This window comes from Saprolegnia parasitica, assembly GCF_000151545.1.
Source record: "Saprolegnia parasitica CBS 223.65 unplaced genomic scaffold supercont2.116, whole genome shotgun sequence".
NCBI classification, from domain to species: domain Eukaryota; phylum Oomycota; class Saprolegniomycetes; order Saprolegniales; family Saprolegniaceae; genus Saprolegnia; species Saprolegnia parasitica.
This window is the reverse complement of record NW_012156510.1, coordinates 86,399-105,608: the sequence shown is the minus strand read 5'-3', so window position 1 is coordinate 105,608 and position 19,210 is coordinate 86,399. Positions and strand designations below refer to the sequence as shown.

Sequence of the window (19,210 nt, the reverse complement as noted above, 5' to 3'; positions counted from 1 at the left end):
TTGGTGCATTTATAATGGTTTAAAACTATTTTGCCGAATCCGCCGCATTCGAAAGATCCCAGCCAGCCGAACGAGCGCTCGGCAGCATGCAGCCAGCATGCAGCCAAGTCCGGTCGCGTCGTCGCGCGCGCCGAGGAGCGCAGACCTGTGCGAAGCCTGTACAAGGAGGCCATGCGGCTGCTCGAGTTCCCAAAAGGCGCCTCGGTCGTGCGTGTCCTCACGGCCAAAGAGGAAGTCGACCTCCGGCGCCTGGTAGCATGGGACCTCTCGCGGCTCGTGAGCGCAACAGCGCCGACAACGATCCTCACGCCGAGCAGCATACCCTTCAACACAGCGACCTTTGACAGTTTTGTCAACGCGGCGCTCGGGCCGCGTCTCGAGACGGCGCTTCGCCCTGCCGGCGCCTTTTACACCTCGCTCGCGCACCTCGCGGTGGATCGCATCGGGACGGCCACGACCATGGTGCCGGCGCACCGCCCCAACGGCACGTTTGGTTCGCTCTACGTAGCTTTGCCGCACCCCTTTGTCGGCGGCGCGCTCTCGTTCATGCGTGGCAGCGACACGAGCACGTGGTTTGAGAGCGCGACGTGGTCGATGCTCCGCTACTCGTACGCCGCGTGTTATCGACATACGCGCGTCATCTCCACGGCCATCACCAGTGGCTCTCGTCTCCTCCTCGTGTACAACCTGATCTACCTCGACCCGTGCACGCACACGCGCGACTATCCCATCTCGGTTGATGCCGCTGCGACGCGCCTGTCCACGCTCGCAGCCAAAGCCCACGAGCCCAACGACAGTCGACTGGCCTACCCGGTACGGACGAGTGCGTCGCTGTCGTTTGATGCGCTCTCGGGTCACGAGAGAGACCTTGTCAACGCCTTGATTCTCTCCGGCGACTATGACGTGGCGCTCGGCTGCGTGCGCCCGAAGCTGTCGTTTGACGAGGGCATCAATATGGCTGGCTACATCATGGCGTCCGTGCCCGAGTCGAGCCACATCCTCTGCAGCATCCAACTGCATCCATCGACGGGCGATCTACACTTTCTCAAAGACGGTCTCGCGGGAGCTTTTTTCCACGACTATGTCTCGACCGCCCGCGACGTCGACCACAAGGCGGACGACAACGATCTCCTCGGTGTCGTCGTCTTTTGGCCCAAGCGGCGACGGCTCGAGGCCGCGGGCCCCCATGGCGCATTGCTCTGCCTCGAGGACGCCGTCTCCCGTGGCCCGCCGTATATCGATCATCTTGTCGGCTACGACAGTCTAAACTCGCTCGTGCGCAGTGTCTTGCCTCTGCTGGCCGCGCCCGATCTCTCGAAGGCCTCGATTCTCCAGCGCATCCAAGCAACCGCGAATGCGTCGGCGACCGAGCTCTTCGCTCGCACCGCGCGACTCTTGGACGTCATCGGGGACCCGGCTCTGATGGCCACCTACATGGCAACGTCGCTCGATCTTGATTACTTTGGCACCAAAGCGTCCGAGATTGCGATATGGATCCACCGCGTCTGCTCTACGTTCGGTTGGGAGGTGCTCTCGCATGGGCTCGAGCAGCTGGTAGATCGTTGGACGAACGAGCGGGCAACCATGGCACCCGCGATCCGCTTGATCGCAGCGCTTGCGGGTGTTGACGGCCCCGACCCGCTGTGTCCTTCGCTGCGACAGCCGTATGTTCCCGAGCTCATCAAGGCGCTCTGGCGGACGGCGCAGCTCAACGTCGAAGAGCTCTATTACGTGGTCGAAGCTGCGGAATTGATCAAGGTTCTTGGCGCGTGCCTGGCCGTCGAAGGCTACGTGGCGTCGATGTCCGAGCGGCCCGCTGCCCATTGGCTTCAGGCGCGTCTCCCGCCATTCGCCTTGTCGGCGATTGATACGGCACTCAACCCGGCCACGTCCATGACAGCGATCATGCTCAACGACCCAGACAAGTGCTCGCTGCTCAACGTTGTCACGCACGCACTGGCGCGCAGTCTCGACGCCAACCCGACACTTTGCGCGCCCGGCCTCGCGACGGCCGTCTTGCAACTCCTGGACGACACGCTCGATGGTGTCAACACTCTTGTCGACGATGTGTGGATGACACGAAGTGCCATCGAGGTAGCAGCCGACATGCTTGTCATCGCCTCTCGCCATGGCCGCTTGGTGCCATCTCTTCTCGAGCGCTGCGAGACGATCTTTGGTAGCCTCCTCGTTCCTGCCATCTGCCATGCCCTGCGCCACTCGACGCTGGATCCAGACGTCCAAGCAAAGCTCTTGCAACGAATGCCACCGCCCGAGACCGACGATATCGTCCGCACGCAGGCCAAGCACCTCGACGTATTTTACAAGAAGCATCCACACCCCCAAGTGCCCCCGCCCGACGGGTCCAAGCACGTTCATTGGCGCTGGATCATCGATCTCTTGGAGGTGGTGACGATGGTGGACGCGACCAAGACGCTGTCGTACGTCCAGGCGTGGGTGACGAACGTTTTGGCGCCAAAGCCAGCGTTGTTTGGCGAGGTCGCCTTCTACTGCCTCACGCGTCATGCGTTTTGGCCCACGGAGGCGTGGGTGGCCGTCGCGACAGCGGCGATTCCGGTGCTGCAAAACGAGTTCAAAACGTGGAGCTTCAATTCTCGCAACGTCCGCGACGCCAACCAAGCGCTCGTGCCCTGCGACTGCGTTTTGGCGCGCCAGATCAACGACTTTTTAAGCACCAAGTACGGCGTCGAGGAAGAGGTCTACGGGCCGCGCTGTGACGCCGTGGACGCGTTCTTTGGCGACGACGACGAGCCCGAAACGATGTTCAAGAAGAAAAAACCCATGACGACCATGACACTCACGCGTCGGCGTGAAGCTTTGACGCTCATGCAAAGCAAGTTCCAGACGGCCTCCATGCGTCTCGAACGCCTCCAAGCATTGATGCAAGCGCCGAAGCAGCGCGGAACTCGTCCCAAGCGTCCCGCAGTCCAAGGCAAAGAGGGTGCCAAACGACGGTGTGTTCCGGCGTCGCCACCGATTCTTGCGAGCTAATTATGTTCCGTGTTATCTTCCTTACAAAGACTTCGCACACGTAGTGCTGCGCCTGAGTGCGTGGGAGTTGGCACCAGCACTTGGTCGTTGGGAGTGAGCTCAGAGATCCATCCCGTGGTGGACCCCACTCGCCGAGTGCGAGCGAATTGCATCGACTACTCTTGATAAAAAGTACTCGAGTCGATGATAGACCGATATGCGGGCACTCCGTAAAATGTGTTTGAAGCGACGTACACGACTGCGCTCGCTGGCGGCGCAGCGTTTTAATACACTGTATCCTGTTCTCAAATGTGGCAGATGCCGAATTGACAAGCTGTATGACACCGACGTCTGCATTCGATTCGCGATCCTACCTGGTAATACAATCTGCAAGCACAACACGTCGTGGCCGCGCAATCCAATTGTGGCACATGCCATTTTTAAAGTGAAAAACAGCATGATGTTACACGAAACTGTTTTATACGATCCGACGACAATATTCCAGTCCAGAACATTGCAAACGGTGCTGGAAACAGATATGTTTTTTTCAATGTTCAAAACATATTGAACGTTGCTGCTGGCTCATTGGGACGATGGCAGACAACGCCATGGATGCGAGGTACCAGGAGGTCATGCGCCTGCTCGAGTTCCCAAAGGCCAGTTGCTTGACACGCGACTTCACGTCCGAGGATGAAGCGGCAATCATAGGGCTGCCGGCGTGGGATCTCTCGCGGTACCTCGGCCAAGACACGACGACCATCGTCGCCGCGTCCGACCTCGCGTTCGACACCTCGGCCTTTGATGGGTATGTCAACGCGACGCTCGTCAAGCGCATCGAGACGGCGCTGGCACCCGAAGGGCCGTTCCACGCGGCGCTCGCCCACATCGCGTTCGACGCTGTCGGCGACACGTCCACCTTTGAGGTCGCGCACCGCCCACTTGGCTCGTTTGGCACCTTGTACGTGGCGCTGCCACGTCACGCGCGTGGCGGCGAGGTCGCTTTTCGACGCGGCCATGACCTTCACAAGTGTTTCCTGCCTCGACGCTCAGGAGCACCTCGATACTCGTACGCAGCGTGCTACCGCCACACTCACGTCACCGCGGCTGCCATCACTGAGGGTGATCGCGTCCTCCTCGTGTACAACCTCATTTACAACGACCCGGCGACGCACACCCGCGACTATCCCGCGTCCATTGACGAGGCGGCAGCTCATCTTCGCAAGCTCGGCACGATGAACCACGACCGCTTGGACGTGCTGGAAGGCTGCCCTGTCCTGCAGCAGGGCACCTCGTTCGAGACGCTCTCGGGAGTGGCCAAAGATGTCTTGACCGCCTTGCTACTGTCGGGTGTCTATGACGTGGCACTGGCAACACTCGTGCCTGAGACCGACGTCGCAGTCGACGCGCTGCGCAGCCGCCTCCTTGACTTCGGTTTCAGGGGCCACATCTTCGCACACGTGCAGCTGCATCCAACGACACGTGCGCCATCCGTGCTCCAAGACGCGATGTGTGGCACGATTCTGGGAGATGCACCGCCCAGCAACGAAGTGGCCCACGAGCTCGGCCCGACGCACGCGTTCATTTTTTGGCCCAAGCGACATCGAGTGGAGGCCGCCGGCCTTCATGGCACGATGCTGTGCCTCGAGCGCGCGGTCACCGCCACCAACGATGACGCCAACACCAAGGTGGAGCTCTTGGGCTGCGACGATCTTCCGTCGCTCGCAACCCATGTCATGAAATTCATGCAGACGGACTTGAGTGCCAACGCTATGGACGCATGCCAGCACATTCAAGCTACCATCAACCCGGCGGCGACGTCGTACTTTGACCGGTTTGTCGCCGTGCTCACGACGCTCGGCGATATCAACTTGATACTCGAGTTTGTCGCGACGTCCCTCAACATGACGCACTGCAGCACGTCGCTACCGGACGTCGCAATGTGGCTCTATGGTCTGTGTCAAACGCATGGCTGGGAGCTCCTCTTCACGTCGCTTCTCCAGCTCGTCGACCGGTGGAGCAAGCAGCAAGCGACGATCGCACCTGTCTTGCATCTCATCGCATCGCTCGCGGGCGTGGATGGTGCGACGCCGCTGTGCCCGACTCTCCACCAGCCATTCACGGTTGAGCTCATCAAGGGACTCTACCGCACGTCGCGTCTTGCGATGCGTTCAAACGGCCGCCAGACACCACTCATCATCGAGCACGACGTCCTCGGCCATTGCCTCGTTCTCGATGCGTACGTGGCCGCGAATGGTGTGGCGTCGCACTGGCTTCACGGACGGTTGCCGCCACTGGCGCTGGCAACAATCGACGCGGCGCTTGATCCGCCCGTATTGGTCGCCGGCCTGTTGCTTCGAGCCGGTCAGAAAAGAGATGACGTCCTCTTTGGCACCGCCGCGCCTGCTTTGGCGTACGGTCTCCGCCTCCAACGACGTCTCAGCGTGCCCGCGCTCACCACCGCCATGATCACCAAGCTGCTCCACCCGTCGACGACCTTTGCGAGCCTGGTCGCGACCGGGCGGCGTCGACCCAACGCTGTGCTTATCGTCAGAAGCCTCTTGACGATCGCACTCTGCGATGGCGCATTGACGTCGGCGCTTCTCGAGCGCTGCCGCACCGTCTTTGGCTCGTGCACCGTCCCCGCCATCCGCGACGTCCTCGCGCATGATACTACTGTGGACGATGCGACACGCGCGCTGTTGTTTCAGAGTGTGTTGCGACCTCTGGGTCCAGACCTTGTGAGCTACGACAAGCACCTCAACGACTACTACCGCGACCACCCGCACCCTCACGTCGCACCATCCCACGACCATGCGACCGAAGCGGACGCTGGCTGGCGACTGGCGGTCGACACGCTCGAGCTGATTGCCGAGATGGACGCGAGCCAGATGCTGCCGTGCGTCCAGTTGTGGAACGACCAAGTGCTCTCGCAAGAGCCGTGGATGTATGGTGGGTTTGTCGCCGACTGCCTTCTTCGCCACACCTTTTGGACCCACGAGGCATGGCTCTTCCTCGCCGACCTCTGCATCAAGAACCTTACACCACATTTTGCCGGGCGTCGGCTCCGTGATCTGCGTCCGAAGGTTGAGGCGCGCGTGGACTGCGACTGTGAGCTCGCGACGCAGTTCAACGCCTTCTTGAGCTCCAAACATGCTTTGGTCGAGGTCTTGCGCGCACCAGCGCCCATGTGTACCGCCGTCCAAGCCTTCCTGGACGGCCCCCCGAAGACGACGCTGGAGATGACGTGGCACAACGACGATGACGACGCCTCCGAGCCCGTGACGATCACCATTGAGCGGCCGCACGACGACTTTTCGGACGACGAGGTCGATGCATACTCGTCCAAAACCATGGTCGAGCGCCTCCAAGCCATGAAGAAAAGCAAGACGATGCGCAAGCGGCAAGCGCCACGCTCAATGCGCAATGGAAAGCGAACCTGCGTGCCACCGACTGCACCGTAGCTAACGTTCAGCACCTTAACTATTCTACACGGACTCTATTGTGTGGACGTTCTTCTCAACAACTTTCTAGTTTCGACGACGCCAGGACACATTGGCTGGGTCTTCTCTAGCGGTGCTGGTCACCCCGTCACCGTTGCGGCTGGCCAATGTGAGCCGGTTCACCGCGGCGCTCTCATCGCTGAACAATATAACGAGGTCGCTGCGCTTTACCGAGTTGTACACGTCGACATGGCCCATCATGTCAGCACGGAGATGATCGATGTCGCCAAGTAGATCGACAGGCTGTGGTAAGCGTATGGCTGGGAGCGGCTATCCGACGCCTCATCGATCGATGCACAGACAAGGCGGCGACGATGGCACCAATCTGGTATCTGATTGCGTCACTGACCGGCGTCGACGGCGACACGCCGCTGAGCCCGGCCTTGAACCAGCCGATTCGCATCAAGCTCATCAAGCAACCGTGGCGCACCGCGCGCTGTGCATTGCATCGTCACTGCTGCGAAGGCCGTCGTCGGCATGTCAAGCACGGCCAACGGCCAACGGCGTGCAGGTCCACTGCTGCGTAAGGCCTCGTGCAATTGGCGCGTTAGTTTAGACATTGGGTTGGCCCCATCAGCCATGCAACAAATCATCTTTTCAACCAATCAAATGCAACCAGGGCAACGCTGTCTATTTTGGTTGACAAAATGTTGTCATCCCGTTTCTCATTGCGCATCGCACATCGTTTCCACGTGCGCTTATTCCTTTCTGATATGCAGGTCCATCCCGGGCCTACTGCGTCTCTCGTTCCCAGGCGCGTCGTGACCTTCAACAAGGTCTCCGTTATCTTCTCGAGCGTCTTCCTACTCAACCTCGCCTCCATGCACGCAGCCCATAGCAACTTTTCGTTTATCTCATCGGTCGCTAGGCCGCTCAAGGCGTACTTGACCGAGCCGCTCCCGTGGATGCCTCGTACGGAGCCTTCAATTGGCGTCTCGCCAGGCGCCAACGAGACCTTTGCTGCCTTCGAGGCGCGTGCCCTTGCATTTTACACGTCGCAGTACACGTCGTCGGCACCCTCGAGCGGCGTCCGCTACGTTTACGACGCGACGAACGACGTCGATGTTCTCTGCGGTCGACTCCAACACATGACCGAGGCGTCGTTCAGCTACGCGCCCCTTCCTGGCGCCTTCTTCTATTCCAAACGAACACGCCTCTGGGTCCGCGACGCGAGCCTCGGCACCCGAAATGCCTCGAGCACTGCGCTCGTCCAGCCCGGTACGCTGTTTGGACGCCCGTCGTCCATTGCCGTTCTCTGGATCGACGCGCATGACAGCATTTGCTTTGCAGTCCAGCTCGACCATGGCTCGTCGACGTGGCTCTACTGCAAATTGGGCTTTCGCATGGCCACGACACTTTTGATTCTGAGTCTTCTCTGGTCGACGTACTATGTGCACTACCGATCACTGGCAATCGGGCTGCGGCAGTTTGGCACGTGCGGCGAAAGCGAGCGTTTGGAAATTATTGTCGGCGATCCGACGTGTCTTATTCTCCAAAACACGTGGATCTGCGTCCTTTTTGTGGTGGACTTTTGGTGCAGTCTGGAGACGGCTGGCCAGTGCATTTTCCGAATCGACCAGACCGCCGACAAGTGGGCATTCGCTCTCTCAACCTTGTATCTCTCGCGGACTGTCTGGTTTGGATACCTCGTGCTCAATCTGAGTGGCTACGTCTTGCGACGATGTGGGCTCGAGTCGCGAGTCGCCCAAGCCGACCCGACTGGCGTCGCGATCGGCGTCGCGCTAGTCGTGGGACCGCTGACGTACTACCAGCTTCGGCTCTCGGCTTTCATCGACCTCTACCATGTACTTTACACGGCTTTCTTGCCCCCAAACAAGGCGATGGACTATGTGGAGCACATCCCGCCCGCCATTTTGTACACGATTGTCCTCGGCGCGCTTCCATTGGTCTATAGCTTTGCATGGCCTGCGCTCATACGCCTGGTACGCCAGTTGCTTTGTCGCGTGTGGATCCGTCGCATCCATTCCATGGCCAGCTCATCCCGGCGGCGTCTCTCGCGTGTCGTGTCACGCTCCTCGTTGATGCTCCGTGTGATAGAAGGCGGCGCGTTTGCTCGTTCGAGCTACAACGACTGGAAGCACCGACTGCTGCTCGGGCTCATCTTTGGCTGCGGCTGCTGTCGACGAAGGCACCGGGTACCGAAAACGTTCCGAGGTGGATCGATCTACAAGCTCTTTACGACCCACCGGCATCTGCAGCGCAACGCTGCGTTCAGCTTTCGCGGCAGTGATTGCTACGTGCTGTCGCACACGCCCACAACCACGATCTCGTACCGCCTCAGTTTGAGCGACGCGCTCTTGCTCGACCATCGAACCGACATCGTCTTTGGTTCCACGCCGACAGCCACAACGTTCGGGCGACTTATCATGAATCCGAAAGGGACGATCGATGTCCAATTGGGGGCCGAGCAGTCGCGCTGGATCATGTAGATCGACCGTCTTCTTCTCGGTGGCAACGTGGCAAGCATGCTCAGTTATGATCTTATCAAGGGCTCTTGAAAGAACTTTGAAAAATGCAAGGACAGTTCTCGGCGTAGTCTTATCACTTGCTGGCGCGCCGCGCCACTTTGGCCGCTGCATCCTTGGACAAACACAGCGGTGCGTCGTCATTTCAGTTGAGAGACAACTCGGGTGTGGTGCACTCAGTTGATGTCTCGGAGCAATGAGCATGTGCGTTGCATCGATTCGTGAAGCGATCCTACTTACAACTGTATCGTGGCCGGCAGAAGAGTTGCAGAATCAATGGAAAAACATTTCATCGACCACGGCAAGTTGCAACGACGGAGCAAGCGTGCAGGGGCGCCCCTGATAGGATGTCGCTATGGGAGACGAGCCAAAATGCATTCCTGGTCGCCTCGCTGTGCTTCGCTCTTTTTGGCTCGGTGTCTGCCGCTCTTGCTCTGAATCATGAACTAACAGCAACTTGATGACTTATTACTCACTACTTGGTCACAAGTCGAACAAACAAAATTTCTGGATCGCCAACCATGCAGCCAGGCGTCGAGCTAGAAGAACCAGAGCCAGCGTCGCTTTGCCGGTGGTTGCAGCGCCTGCAGCGTCGTGGTCTTCAGTTCTCGGAGCGCGGCCACTCGGCGCAGGTCGCCGTCAGGTCCATTGGCCGTTTGCACAACGCTCAGCAGCGTCTTGCGGACGCGATAGCTGGTCGCACACTCGTGCTCGAGAAGCAGACGGTCGTTGTGGTTAAGGACGAGCTGGCGGAGGCAGCGCGGGACAGGTCCCGACATGCTGAGCAAGCAGCGCATGTCGGACGCCAGGAGCTCACCGTGCAGCCTCGTACACGCTACGCAGTCGCACGCCACGTAGAGGTCGTCCATGGCCAGCCCCCGTCTCGGTACTTGGAGCGCAGCCTCGTGGCTTTGCAAGCACGCTTGGACAAGCCGAAGCCGGGCATGCGGCGTCAGAAGATGCGAAAACGATGCCAAGAGGCGGTAGATCACAGCGCGGTATGCGTGAAGCGCCCACGGCATCCCGTCGAGCTCATGCAAGAGACTAGTCACCAGCGCATCGATCTGACCGGTTGAAGGCATTCCTTCGAGGACCGTCAGCAGCAGATGCAGCTGGACGTCGCTAAATGAGGGTAGACGCTGTGGCGTGACATGCGGTCGCCCATGCTGCGCGTAGTACCGAGCGAGATGGCCGATGGTATCGGGCGGCGTCGCGCGGCGAAGGACCTCGGGCGCGCGCTGGAGGATCGCAACGACATTGGTCGTTGCGCCCAGTGATGGATGCGCCGATAGCACAGCGACAAGGGCGGGAAGCAGAGCAAGGCCGGCGTGGACGTAGCACGCCTCGAGAAAGGCCGGGCTCCATCCGATCGTGTCGCATCTCGCTGCCAGGAGCGTAGCCGTCATGACGTCCACAAGCAGAACGCTGCCCCATGCGGCGTTGTCGAACGCTGCGGATGGGCCGGTGCGCGCTACATCGGGCACGAGCGACCCGAGATTGAGGTTGACGCTGACGTTGAGATTGACGTTGACGTTGCGCACCGCCCACACGGCCGGTGCCACGACGGCGATCGGCGGAAACGACGCCGGGTGCCGTGCCACCAGAGTCGCAATTTTGCACACGTCGGTCGCGCCAAATGCAGCGATCTCAAGCAGCAGAGCCGTCGGTAGTCGGTCGTAGAGCCACGTCCCTGCCACGACCTCGAACCTCGTGACGTCAACGTACTGCTCCAGTAGGAGGCTCCGCGTCAAGAGCGACGTCGCCTCCGCGTACGCCGTGATGGGCGTGTGCAGGCGCAGTACAAGCTGCGCATGCAAGACGTCGTAGCTAGCGCGTACGAGCTCGCCGAGAAAGGGCGCGGCGAGCCGGGAGCAGACCGGCGTCGGGTCTACGCCGGCGAGACTCGCGACGAGCTGAAAGGCGTGTTCGAGGTGCGTCGGACTCCAGCGACGGAGCAGCGACTGCAACGCCGATACGAAGTGTTCCCAGCCAAACTTGGTCAAGACCGCATGGATCCAGGTGCTGGCGGTCGAAAGTGCCACGTCCGACTGCAGCGTCAAGTACGTTTCGAGGAAAAGACAAGCCAGCTGCGGCTCCGACGACGCGAGTAGCGCTGCGGCGATCGCGGGAAAGGCAGAGACCCACGTTGAGGCTACGTAGAGCTGGAGGCGCTGGCCGCTTGTCAGTAAATGCAGCGGGCTGGCATCGCGATCGCGAAACTTTGCAAAGATCTCGGCGGCAACTGTGGCGACGTCCGAGGCCCCGAGAAGGGCCAGTGTCGCGACGCGGTGGCGTGGGTCGTCGACGGCGCGGACCAGCCACTGCACGGACGTAGGTAGCCCCACGAGGCGTGCGCGGTGCGCCTTGGGCCAGAAGAGGAGGCGCACACCATCGACGTCGCGGCCGCGCATCATGCGCACCTTGGCGGCCGCCACGCCATGCAGCACGATACCAGGGATCGCAGACGACGGAAAAGCAACCACCTTGGGGTGTACGGACCGCGATAGCGCAATGTCAAAGTCGCCGGCGATGCGCAGGGCGTCGAAGATGCGCCCGTCGTCGCCTTGGAGCAGCTCAAAGCAGAGGGCGTCGTTGCGCGCCTGGAGCGCGTAGCCCATGACGACCTCGTCGGCTGCATGCGCCTGGCGCGCGACGCCGCGCAGGAGAGCGATCGCGCGGGTGCTGTCGGTCGCCAGCAGGGCGAGGACGTCGTCGTACCGGCCCATCGCGTCGGGCAAGCGAATTGGATTCTGTGGGTATTCTGCTTTGAAACACAATATCGAAACAGAGTATAAAACAGAGTCTTGGATTGAGAATTCGGTCGCCAAGAGCAAGGAGCCGACCCGAGGGCGCGCGATCGGCCAGATCAAGGGAAAATACAATGTCGCCACAAGTTGGTCGAGCGATAGAACGGTCATTGGAGAGCGCAACGCGCTATACTACGTCCTCGGTTGCGACTTTTAGTGCGAGCAATGCGCAACACTATTAATATTGGCACATGCCATGTATAGTCAACTCTAGCCACATTGGAGCGTATCTTGAAAAACCGGCGTCCACCCGGCTTCCGCCGCAGAGAACTGCGGGTGGCGCAGAGCCCACCGATCGTGCGACTGCAACGAGTGCTTTGACAGCCACCATAGAAAGACTATGAGGTCATGGACCGCACACGCCAGTGCTGCGACCGCCAGGAGCATGGGAAACGTCGGTGCCCACGCAAAGCCTAGCCCGACAAGTAACCCGAGCCCAGATGGCCACGATGCGACAGCGCAGGACCCACCACACGACTCTTTCAACAAACAACGACACTGCATTAGCACCCGCTTTAATGACACTATGGACGTTGCGACACGATCGCTTAGCACGCGGGCTTGGCGCGGCTCTTGATCTCGACCGAGTCAAAGATCGTCGTCGTCTCGCCGTTGGCGCGGTAGTAGATGGTCAACTTGTCGTTGTCGGCGACGAGGCGCGACGCGCCGTAGAGCGAGCTCGACGTTGACTTGGACCACTCGGGGATCGGCTTGATCGCGCCCTGGTACAGCCCATGGCCACCCGTGCCGACGGTAACATAGATCGGGGCACCTTCCGTGATCTTGTTCTTGTAGAGGGGCGCCGTGCGCTCGTACGCGTGCACGTGGCCGGCAATGACGGCGTCGACGCCGTGCTTGGCGTAAACGTCCTCAAACTTGCCCTGGAGACCGCAGTGGGGCTCGTCATACGTGTCACCGAGCTTGCCGCCCGTGGACGTCGAGTTCATGTAGTAGTTGCCCTTCCAGCACGACTCGACATCGTTGATCTCAAACTTGACGGGCGAGCACTGGCACTGGTGGCTGGCCCACGTGTTGTAGTACGGGTTGTGCTTGAAGACAACGACGAACGGCGTCTTCTCGCGGTTGACGGCCGCGAGGTCCGCCTTGAGCCAGTCGAGCTGCTGGTTGCGGTGCGTGAGCCAGTAGTTGGAGCCAATGTTGTCCGTGCCGAAAATACCCGTGTAATCGTCCAAGAAGACGGTGTGGATGTTGCCGACGTTGGCCGAGTACCACGTGCGGTGGTCCTGCTTGGCCTCGTCCGTGATCGGCGTGATGATGCGGTTGCTATACGCCGAGTAGGTCTCCGTGGGGCACTCGGGGCGGTCGTAGTTGACGCCCTCCCCGTGAATGACTTCGTGGTTGCCGCTGATACCGAGGAGCGGCACCTTGGAGAAGAGCGGCTGCGTCGCCTCGAGCCACGTGTCCCAGTCTTCGTGGCAGCCGTTGGCGTACGTCCAGTCGCCGGCAATGATGACGGCGTCCGGCGTCGAGCCCTTGAGGTCGCTGCCGAGGTTCGAGATCGTGTCCTGGATGTTCTCAATGCCGACGTCACCGACGACCGAGAGCACGGTCTTCTTGCTCGCAGCCGGCACGGTCTTGAAGCTACCGCTGTACTCCTGGACGGCGTAGTTGAACTTGGTGTCCGCCGGGAGGTTGCAGAGCTTGGCCGTGTGGAGGTTGGGCGACGTGTACTTGTACTTGCCGCCGTCGACCTTGTACGTGTTGACGGTCGTCGTCACCGACTTGTCGGTCGCGCCCGCACCGTACTTGAGCGTCATCGGGGTCGCCACGTCACTGGCAAACGCAATCGTGATGCCGTCCTTGCAGCCGACAGCTTCGGACGAGACACCGACGTGGACCTGCGAGACCTTGGCGGCGGCCGACGCGACAAGGGCGAGACCGGCGAGGCACTTGGAGAGCTGCATCGTTGAGGCGAAGGAGGCAAGTTGGAAAATGAAAGTCGACCCGTGAGACCCAAACACCCGGTGGACGGCCGCAGATTCAACGACCACTTCGAGTCCTACGCATAGCCAACTGCTTGGAATCTTGGTCATCCCACAGTGGTTGCTTGAAGTATACTGCAACAACGTAGTATAGTCGCAAGGGATGTGGCGGCTTGTGTGCGAGGGCAGCCAGAAAGGGTTGACGGCACCATGAGATGAGGTCGTCCTGTGCGAGGGAAGCGAATAAGGGACTGGGAGCGATAGCTCGGTAGCGTGCGCGCAGAACCACCTGGTGGTGGTGCAGTGAGGCCGGAATGATCGCACACCGGCGTCCCACTTTGGCTTGGGACGTTTGCACATTGACTTTGCTCTTGAAGGCAAGCGCTATAGATCAAGATGGGGTCGCGAACGGTGTGAGTACATCTTAAAGGTGTGTGTTGGTCTGGCAGAGGGAGGCATTTAATGCTAAAATGTGTCTGCGCAGCGCGTCGGTGTGAGGCCGCGACGTGCATCTAGTCCATGTAACGAAAGGGCTGTCCGTGCAGCGAAAGGGTTGCCCCTGCCAGAAAACATCTGCGTGGACCATATCCAAGTCGAGATTTCGTACTTTAACAAAACAATAGTGGGCCGAATCCAAATGTACGCATCTGAGCCAACGCCATTCAGCGTCTGCTGACAGGCTTTGCCTGTCTCGCACTTTACTGTTGCACATACTCATCAGAGTTGACAGGCGCATTATCGGACGGTCGTCAATCGCTGGAACAATCTCGGCATGTTCGCCGCCGTTGCCGTCCCTAGCACTGCTAGATCTTGCGCCAAGTACGATACGGAGCTCTCCATAGCCAAGCGAATGTATTGTTTGGACGTTGAAGCACGCCAGACTATATTTCGGTGCTTTTGCATGATCAGAAGTCACCCTTCATCAACATCGTGGTCCGTTGTTGTTGGTGCATAGCCAGCGAGAAACCGAGCTACAAGGTAGCTTCATGGGTGAGTCCTGTGCAACGGCGACTGTGGTCCGTGCCATAAAATGTGAACGAGGCAGATTCCAGCAGACTACCGGTAGAAGCCTCAATTGGATGGACCGGAACTGCGACAGTTTCACATGCTATGTAACGAGAAAGAGTTTTTGGGCGGTCAGCAGAGCTCCAGAATACGTGGATCAAATGGGTCAGTGCATCTCCGATGGCATCTACCCTCGACTTACAGCGGGCATTTAGGCTATGCATAGCGCGCTACAGCACCAAGCAACTGATCACGTCAATTGTCGACGCACGTATCCACCGAGTTTGTGCCTTGAGACCAAAGATACCGCCCAGCTTGCGAACGCGAAGTCCATGGTCCAAGCTGGTAGGAACCGCGCGCTTGCTATTAGTCCAACGCTCTCACAATGTACATTCCGTGTCTCGTTGTTGGCATTTCCCACCCACTACGAACCATCGCAAGCCAAAGTGGGACGCCGGTGTGCGATCGTTGTTGTTGAAGTGGGTCCTCTATTACAATAGATAAAACTATGCTAAATAAAATTGTCGGACTTTCTTCGTTGTGTGGACTCGGTTGAGGAACTTGATTTAGGCAGGCGGAGGCAGGAGTGCGATCCGCGGGGCGAGGTGACGTCGCGGCCACTCGTGTTGGGCGAGGAGCCGGAGAAGCCGACGAAGAGCAGGCTGCTCGGGCTCTTGTGCGAGGCTGTGGTGCAAGTGCAGTTGAGCGACACTTGCCGCCTTGACGGCAATCGTCCATGGACTTGGCAGCGGTAGGTCGGCGCGAAAGACGCGATCGTTCCGGACTCGCCAGACGTTGAACCAGACGCAGGCGCGGAGCACGGGCCAGAGGTAGCGGAACGCGGCTTGGTGGATGTTGGACGCCGTCTTGGGCGTCGAGTAGAGGTAGCCTGAGAGCGATGTCGGCAAGGTCACGCCCAAAGGGACCGTGACGGCGTGAAGCGTGCTCCACACGTCCTTGATGAAGTCGCAGTCTACGAGGAAGTGGCGGTACGTCTCGTGCTCGGGGCAGAAGAGGCACGCTTGGTCGGCCCTGTCGAGCCAGTGCAAATGGGAATGAAACTTGACCGCGCGGAGCATCACTTGGTAGACGAAGTCGGCGTATTTGGGTAAGATGTCGTCAGGTAGTCGGAGCTCGGCTGCGGCGGCTAAGGCAGCAGGCTCCTCGTAGAAGTCTTCATTGACGCCCAGGTGGCGGGTTGGTAGCTGCAAGCGGGTCCTTGGCGGGGCACGACGTCAGCGGGCGTCGATAGGGTCAGCGGCTTCGTAGCCTTGTGGAGGCGAACCAGCCATGGCGGCTTGGAAATCGGGCTTGCAACGGGGCCACACGTGAAGGCGTCTACAGTCGTAGCGAGCCAGCCAAGCCAGTTGTCGTTCGGTATCACGTGTGGGCCGAGGTCACGGCCGCGGCACTTTGCCGTCACCGCGTGGATGAGGCGTTGAGTTCTTGTCGCGAGCGTCTCCGTCGGGGCGGCCGCGAGCATCAAGGTGTGGACGTGCTGGACTTGAGTGATCCCGATCTTGGCCATCGTCCGTGCGTCCCGAGTGCTCCATCTTGTGGTCTTTTCGATGTAACTACAGCTATCTACCGGGAGAAACTGGTTGGACCAAAACGGTTGCTCGTACCAGCGGCGACGGCGCCGGAAGCGTGCTCGGCCCCACGCGAATGTCGAACCAGTACTTAGGCATGAACTTAAACCGGTTCCGCACTGCATTTGACGTAAGCAGGCGACGGATCCGGGGGAGCGTCGGGTCGGCGAAGGTGAGGTCGGCAAAGTTGCCCCACGGCGCGTAGGCCGGTGCGCGATCGTTCCGGCATCACTACGCCACCACCAGGTGGTTCTGCGCGCACGCTACCGAGCTATCGCTCCCAGTCCCTTATTCGCTTCCCTCGCACTGGACGACCTCATCTCATGGTGCCGTCAACCCTTTCTGGCTGCCCTCGCACACAAGCCGCCACATCCCTTGCGACTATACTACGTTGTTGCAGTATACTTCAAGCAACCACTGTGGGATGACCAAGATTCCAAGCAGTTGGCTATGCGTAGGACTCGAAGTGGTCGCTGAATCTGCGGCCGTCCACCGGGTGGGTGTTTGGGTCTCACGGGTCGACTTTCATTTTCCAACTTGCCTCCTTCGCCTCAACGATGCAGCTCTCCAAGTGCCTCGCCGGTCTCGCCCTTGTCGCGTCGGCCGCCGCCAAGGTCTCGCAGGTCCACGTCGGTGTCTCGTCCGAAGCTGTCGGCTGCAAGGACGGCATCACGATTGCGTTTGCCAGTGACGTGGCGACCCCGATGACGCTCAAGTACGGTGTCGGCGCGACCGACAAGTCGGTGACGACGACCGTCAACACGTACAAGGTCGACGGCGGCAAGTACAAGTACACGTCGCCCAACCTCCACACGGCCAAGCTCTGCAACCTCCCGGCGGACACCAAGTTCAACTACGCTGTCCAGGAGTACAGCGGTAGCTTCAAGACCGTGCCGGCTGCGAGCAAGAAGACCGTGCTCTCGGTCGTCGGTGACGTGGGCATTGAGAACATCCAGGACACGATTTCAAACCTCGGCAGCGACCTCAAGGGCTCGACGCCGGACGCCGTCATCATTGCCGGTGACTGGACGTACGCCAACGGCTGCCACGAAGACTGGGACACGTGGCTCGAGGCGACGCAGCCGCTCTTCTCCAAGGTGCCGCTCCTCGGTATCAGCGGCAACCACGAGGTCATTCACGGCGAGGGCGTCAACTACGACCGCCCCGAGTGCCCCACCGAGATGTACTCGGCCTACATCAACCGCATTGTGACGCCGATCACGGACGAGGCCAAGAAGGACCACCGCACGTGGTACTCGGCCAACGTCGGCAACATCCACACCGTCTTCTTGGATGATTACACGGGTATTTTCGGCACGGACAACATTGGCTCCAACTACTGGCTCACGCACCGCAACCAGCAGCTCGACTGGCTCAAGGCAGACCTCGCGGCCGTCAACCGCGAGAAGACGCCGTTCGTCGTTGTCTTCAAGCACAACCCATTCTACAACACGTGGGCCAGCCACCAGTGCCAGTGCTCGCCCGTCAAGTTTGAGATCAACGATGTCGAGTCGTGCTGGAAGGGCAACTACTACATGAACTCGACGTCCACGGGCGGCCAGCTCGGTAACACGTATGACGAGCCCCACTGCGGTCTCCAGGGCAAGTTTGAGGACGTTTACGCCAAGCACGGCGTTGACGCCGTCATTGCCGGCCACGTGCACGCGTACGAGCGCACGGCGCCCCTCTACAAGAACAAGATCACCGAGGGTGCCCCGATCTACGTTACCGTCGGTACCGGTGGCCACGGCCTCTACCAGGGCGCGATCAAGCCGATCCCCGAGTGGTCCAAGTCGACGTCGAGCTCGCTCTACGGCGCGTCGCGCCTTGTCGCCGACAACGACAAGTTGACCATCTACTACCGCGCCAACGGCGAAACCACGACGATCTTCGACTCGGTCGAGATCAAGAGCCGCGCCAAGCCCGCGTGCTAAGCGATCGTTTCGCAACGTCCATCGTGTCATTAAAGCGGGTGCTAATGCAGTGTCGTTGTTTGTTGAAAGAGTCGTGTGGTGGGTCCTGCGCTGTCGCATCGTGGCCATCTAGGCTCGGGTTACTCGTCGGGCTAATAGGCTTTGCATAGACACCGACGTACCATGCTCCTCGCGGTCGCAGCACTGGCGTGTGCGGTCCATAGCCTCATAGCCTTTCTCTGCTGGCTGTCAAAGCACTCGTTGCAGTCGCACGATCGGTGGGCTCTAGTAGTTCTCTACGGTGGAAGCTCGTTTTTCAAGATACGCTCCAATGTGGCTATAGTTGGCTATACATGGTGTGTGCCAATACTAATAGTGTTGCGCATTGCTCACACTAAAAGTCGCGACCGAGGACGTAGCATAGCGGGTTGTGCTCTCCAATGACCGTTCTATCGCTCGACCAACTTGTGGCGACATTGTACTTTTCCTTGATCTGGCCGATCGCGCGCTCTCGGGTCGGCTCTTTACTCTTCGCGACCGAATTCTGAATCCAAGACTCTGTTTTACACTCTGTTTCAATATTGTGTTTCAAAGCGGAGTACCCACAGAATCCAATTCGCTTGCCCGACGCGATGGGCCGGTACGACGACGTCCTCGCCCTGCTGGCGACCGACAGCACCGGCGCGATCGCTCTCCTGCGCGACGTCGCGCGCCAGGCGCATGCAGCCGACGAGGTCGTCATGGGCTACGCGCTCCAGGCGCGCAACGACGCCCTCTGCTTTGAGCTGCTGCAAGGCGACGCCTTGCGCTTCTTCGACGCCTTGCGCATCGCCGGCGCCTTTGACATTGCGCTATCGCGGTCCGTACAGCCCAAGCTGGTGGCTTTTCCGTCGTCTGCGATTCCTGGTATGGTGCTGCGTGGCGTGGCGGCCGCCAAGGTGCGCATGATGCGCGGCCGCGACGTCGATGGTGTGCGCCT

General features: G+C 59.9%; 5 protein-coding genes across 5 annotated transcripts; 4 read left to right on the top strand and 1 right to left on the bottom strand.

The window, feature by feature from the left end:
- Positions 1–171: 171 nt before the first annotated feature.
- On the top strand, positions 172–3,023 carry SPRG_13337 (hypothetical protein; the record flags this gene model as incomplete). The annotated part of the gene is made up of 1 exon (XM_012353177.1): positions 172–3,023. One exon carries the CDS (start codon positions 172–174, stop codon positions 3,007–3,009), a length of 2,838 nt encoding a protein of 945 aa, XP_012208567.1. The 3' UTR covers positions 3,010–3,023.
- A 534-nt stretch (positions 3,024–3,557) lies between these two features.
- Positions 3,558–6,479, top strand: SPRG_13336 (hypothetical protein). The gene has a single exon (XM_012353176.1). The coding sequence runs from the start codon at positions 3,582–3,584 to the stop codon at positions 6,447–6,449; it is 2,868 nt and encodes a 955-aa protein (XP_012208566.1). The 5' UTR covers positions 3,558–3,581; the 3' UTR covers positions 6,450–6,479.
- Positions 6,480–6,802: 323 nt separating this feature from the next.
- On the top strand, positions 6,803–8,938 carry SPRG_13335 (hypothetical protein; the record flags this gene model as incomplete). Its single annotated transcript, XM_012353175.1, has 4 exons — positions 6,803–6,909; positions 7,357–8,431; positions 8,485–8,509; positions 8,550–8,938. 4 exons carry the CDS (start codon positions 6,803–6,805, stop codon positions 8,936–8,938), a joined length of 1,596 nt encoding a protein of 531 aa, XP_012208565.1.
- A 575-nt stretch (positions 8,939–9,513) lies between these two features.
- Positions 9,514–11,700, bottom strand: SPRG_13334 (hypothetical protein; the record flags this gene model as incomplete). Its single annotated transcript, XM_012353174.1, has 2 exons — positions 9,514–10,096; positions 10,154–11,700. 2 exons carry the CDS (start codon positions 11,698–11,700, stop codon positions 9,514–9,516), a joined length of 2,130 nt encoding a protein of 709 aa, XP_012208564.1.
- A 7,163-nt stretch (positions 11,701–18,863) lies between these two features.
- On the top strand, positions 18,864–19,200 carry SPRG_13333 (hypothetical protein; the record flags this gene model as incomplete). The annotated part of the gene is made up of 1 exon (XM_012353173.1): positions 18,864–19,200. A coding segment is annotated over one exon (337 nt), but the record flags the coding sequence as incomplete, so codon positions are not given.
- Between the last annotated feature and the right edge of the window lie 10 nt (positions 19,201–19,210).

Coding starts and splice junctions, on each gene's coding strand:
- SPRG_13336 (XM_012353176.1), top strand. CDS start 3,582: ATGGCAGACAACGCCATGGATGCGAGGTACCAGGAGGTCATGCGCCTG.